Source organism: Engraulis encrasicolus, chromosome 6 (genome assembly GCF_034702125.1).
Source record: "Engraulis encrasicolus isolate BLACKSEA-1 chromosome 6, IST_EnEncr_1.0, whole genome shotgun sequence".
Taxonomy (NCBI): domain Eukaryota; kingdom Metazoa; phylum Chordata; class Actinopteri; order Clupeiformes; family Engraulidae; genus Engraulis; species Engraulis encrasicolus.
Window position 1 is genome coordinate 37048369 of NC_085862.1, and position 5000 is coordinate 37053368.

A 5000-nucleotide genomic window follows, 5' to 3' on the forward strand; every position below is an offset into this window, starting at 1 on the left:
CACACACACACACACACACACACACACACACACACACACACACACACACACACACACACACACACACGCACACAAATATGGAACATTTTTGAACGCCTTTTCTTTGCATAAAATTGTACATGACCATACACATACCAACACAAAGGAACACACCTCTGCACATGGACAAGAACATGTACTTTATGTGCAAAGCCCTCGGCCATGCATCAACAGAAAAACACACACTATGTATTTACAACATGTGCATTCGGTTCAAAGCAAACCTTGTTCACATACACACATACGTAGCTCCACATGCAGTTATTAGAGAAGAGAGAGCAGGACAATGACATCTTTATAGCATGGCTGTGGGTGGGTTCGCCTCAGCACCACAATATGCCGGGCCTTTTAAATGGCCCCTCTGGTCTCCCTGTCCGAAGCCTCCATCTGGACTATCCATCACATAACTCTCCGTGGTGTCCGTGTGTGTGTGTGTCCGTGTGTGTCAGTGTGTGTGTGTATTTCCGTGTGTGTGTGTGTGTGTGTGTGTGTGTGTGTGTGTGTGTGTGTGTGTGCGCACGGTTGTGTGTGTGCACTTATGTGTGTGCGCGCTTTTGTGTGTGTGTGCGCGTTTGTGTGTGTGTTTATGTATGTGTCTGTATGACTGCATGTCTCTGTGCGTACCGTGTGCCTGCGTGTACTGTATGTGTGTGTCCATGTCTGATCTGTAAATGACAGCTGTCGGGGGACGAGTCCTGTCTGATCTCACCTGCCTCTCAAGTGGGGGCCGGAGGGGGCCCCCTGAGCTGTGATCTGTGAATGAGAGAGAGCTCCTCCACTGGGAGACCTGCAGCCTCAGGGGAGCAGGGGGGGTGGGGGGCTCAGATATGGAATGACAATCAGCTCTGAGGAGATGACATGTCCTTGACTACTGAGACGCTAGGACCCCCCAAAGTATATCGCATGTGGAGGAGAAAAACTTGTAGCTCTTTTACCAAAATATAAAACACACACACAGGCTAGAGTGCACACAGATAAAAGCACACCCAGATGAAAGCGCACACAGACATACATGCACACAGAAATACACAAGCTGGCATGTAAAAACCCACACACCCAGCACGCACACACATAAGCTGGTGGGCGCACACACACGCACGCACGCACGCACGCACGCACGCACGCACGCACGCACGCAGGCAGGCAGGCAGGCAGGCAGGCAGGCAGGCAGGCAGGCAGGCAGGCAGGCACGCACACACACACACACACACACACACACACACACACACACCCAGCACGCACACACACACACACAAACACACAAGCTGGTTCACACCCTCACACATGCAGTACATGCATGCAATTCTTCCTACTTCAAGAAAATGCTTGCTAATGTACAAATAGGCACAGACTATGTGTCTTCAAAATGTTTGATGTATTGTACCTGGTTTTCCTCAGATTTCCTCTTTCCGAATTTCCCGATCCGCACTGCAGAAAAGGATAACAGCGACATAAACCACAAGTGCTTTGGCACAACACAGAATGCCCTTCTACAGTTGGGGAAGAGAATACACAATACAAGTAGATATGATGCTTAATAATTAGATTCAGTTTATTGAAGAATTCTTTTTTTCTGCTTTCACACCACTTTTAATGTTGTGCTTTTGGTATGTTCCAATTTTGTTTATTTGTCACACACTGACTTCGGTATGATTTAGACTTAGAGCAAATAATCTTGATCATTTTATATACATTTGAAATCAAAATTGCATTGCCTTGCCACCAAAAAGAGACCATTACTGATAGACCGATAACAAAAAGTGAATAGCATGTCTTTTCTACAGTACACAGAGTTGATGTGGGATTCCACAGAGAAAATAAAAACAGACTGTGATGTCCAAGGATGTGATGCTATCTCTAAAACAGCCTTTTATTATTCTCCAAACTCTCTGCTATTTTTTTCTCTTAATCTTTATCTTTCTTTTTCTACTATTTTACCTATTTGTTATCTACAAAATTGACGTTATCCTTTAAAGATGAAAAGGACTCACATCTCTCCATTAAGACATCACACACACTACACACACACACACACACACACACACACACACACACACACACACACACACACACACACACACACACACACACACACACACACACACACACACACACACACACACACACACACACACACACACACACACACAGCAAGAGGCCGGCAGAGCCCATGCACTGTGCACTGCACCACGATTAACACAGCGTAACGAAAGCTTTTACTTCATAATTCGGGGGGTGATTTTTCCTGACAGGAAACTATGAGTTGGGACATTAATTTTTAGGTGTGTGCCATAATAAGAGGGCGGTTGGCCTCACAGGGGGCTATAAGGGGGCAGAGAGGAGTGTGTGGAGGCTAGTAGGGGGGGGGGGGGGTGGGGGNCTGTGATGGGGCAGGGAGTAGAGTAGCCGCCATAACTTTAGCAGCGGTCAGGGTCCAGCGGCCCTCCTAATCAGAGCACCTGAGCTGACGATGGAGAGAGGCTCATTAGCTTACCTCAGAGAGAGGGGGATAAGAACAGAACAAGAAAGACAGAAAGAAAGAAAGAAAGGTAGATACAGCAGGAATAGATAGAATAGAAATGAATAAATGAAGGAAAATGAATGAATGAATGAATGAATGAATGAATGAATGAATGAATGAATGAATGAATGAATGAATGAATGAATGAATGAATGAATGAATGAATGAATGAATGTGCAAGAGAAGAAGACAGAGAAGAAGGAAACGGAAAGTGAGAGACAGAAAGAGGACGAGTGGGAGAGCAATAGAGAGAAAGACAGACAGACAGACATACCGGCAGAGAGACAGGCTGAGACAGGGCGGGAGGGAAGGAGGGTGAATGTATAAAGAGGCTGATTAATTGGTCATAGGAGGAGGGCCCCCACGTCTCCCATGCGTCTTTTGTGTCTTAATGATCAGCCTCATATAGATTAATAGCCCACGTCGATGGCACGGGCCTGAACAAAGCCAGCCTAATCGCCTCTCCGCTACGGCCACACATACTGATGCATCAGAAGCAGAAGCAGGCAGACACAGGAAGAGGCCACTTATGGGATTTTACAGGCACACATTTGTGAAAGTGATCATGATTTGGTTTAGGTGGGATTCTCCATGCATAGGTTGGGAGAAGTGGTCATGATTTGGGTTTAGGTAATAACTATATAAATGTATAAATATTATATTATGATAAATAATGTTTGAAAATTTTATGAATTTATTCCAGTGAAAATTGCATTTATTGCATGCAGTTAAACCTGAATCTTCTGAAACCGTTTTTATGCTTAATGGTGTAAAATAGAAGAGATGTTTCAGAATCAGAGAATTGTTTTAGATTAACTCGGAAAAAATATGATTTTTTTTTGTTTTTTTAGGTTAAATTGAATTTGTTGTTTGTTAGATTTTTTGTGCCTCCCCGCCCTCCAACATTTATTCTTGATCTAAAGTCTAAATCTCTCCTCTTCCTATATGGTTAGCGTCTTGATATTTCTGAGCAATTTGTAGCTACATATATTTCGCTCCACAATTTGACACGACAGGACAGGGATCTGTGGCGCCCTTTTTATCTCCAGACGCATGAAGACACGAGAGGGGGACACGAGACACGATCGGGGGACATAGAGGGCGAGGGCCTTACCAGCTGGAGTGCAGCAGCGGGGGAGGGGGAGAGGGAGGGGTGGGGGTGGGTGGCCCCCGTCGCGCGGCCGAGGGGCCACTTTAGCACCCTCTTTGGCGTAGCACCTGCACCAGCAGAGGTCATCAACTGTTAACATATCAAGAGGTGAAGGGTTAATAGATCCTCTGCCCGTGGAGGTGCTAGGTCAAGAAAAAGAAAGAGTGAGTGAGAGATGGTGGCTTAGGTGCGGCAACGGGGCCAGTAACCATGACGATGGCACACGTTATTTTTGGGGGGGCTGAGCTGAGGGGTGGGGGCATGTGCTGTTATACACCCTGCTTCACTCCAGTGATTATGGTCATATCATTGGGATGGTTTATGTTAGATCCTGTATGCATTCCCTGGGTTTGATTTGATTTCTGTTATCATTTTAGCATTTTAAGGTTTTTTTAAATTAAGTTTTCTTTTTTTATTAAGGTTTTTTTATTGTTTAGAGTGACTGACAGTGACATTTTGTATTAATTTGTATTCAGTGAATGGGTCTTTATGTATTCAGTCCATTCTTAGGACACAGTCAATCCTTTAAGAAAAGTTCTTGAACCATTTCAGAAAACCAACCCTGTGATAAAAATAAACAATATGAAAATACTAAAAATGTAGTGCAACAGACTGCATACATTTTTCAACAAATATCTTTATCTGTGCCCATGAAACCCTGGCTTTTAGCCTTCTGTAACACCTCTTAAATATCCTAAAGGTAAGTTACGTGTGGGGAAAAAAAATGCCAAAAATATCACTAAACTACATACAGACTTGGCTTCAAAAAGATGAAGACACATGCACTGTGCTGCAGAATATCTTAATCACCAATACAAACACAGAAGCACAAAGTTCTATTATTAATTATAATAATTAAGAATAGAATTATAATAATGAACATGGAAGAGGAAAGCTATAATGACAAAAAATGTTGAAACTTTGGCTACTTACCATTTAACCTTGTCTGTCTATTTGCTCTTACTCGTAAGAATGTCTGTGAAATATTTAAAAAATGCAATGAGGGTTAATTAAAAAATTGCCATAATTGCAAAACATAATTCACATATCTAACACCCAGATCTACCAAAGACCTCACTGTATGCTGCACCTTTTTCATTATGCATGATATACTACAGTAGTACAAGAAACACACAAATGTGAAAATATTTTACAATTTCGAAACATAAACTCTGGGGTCTGGTTTGAGCTCATTCTGGAATTCTGAAGGCGGAAGTGATTTGTCTCTGTTCACCAATGAGCAAAACATATTTGCAGGAATCTGCCTCCCTGCTAATCATTAAAGTTTTC

General features: G+C 43.2%; 1 protein-coding gene across 1 annotated transcript in view; it reads right to left on the reverse strand.

Annotated features, from left to right (window-relative positions):
- Nucleotides 1-5000, reverse strand: part of rnf220b (ring finger protein 220b) — a 63861-nt gene that overhangs the window by 11555 nt on the left and 47306 nt on the right. Inside the window, exons 5-7 of the mRNA XM_063202066.1 lie at nt 4644-4686; nt 3546-3800; nt 1424-1467 (exon numbers count right to left, since the gene is read on the reverse strand). Coding sequence (XP_063058136.1) covers nt 1424-1467; nt 3546-3800; nt 4644-4686 — 342 coding nt within the window. The remainder of the gene's footprint in view (nt 1-1423; nt 1468-3545; nt 3801-4643; nt 4687-5000) is intronic.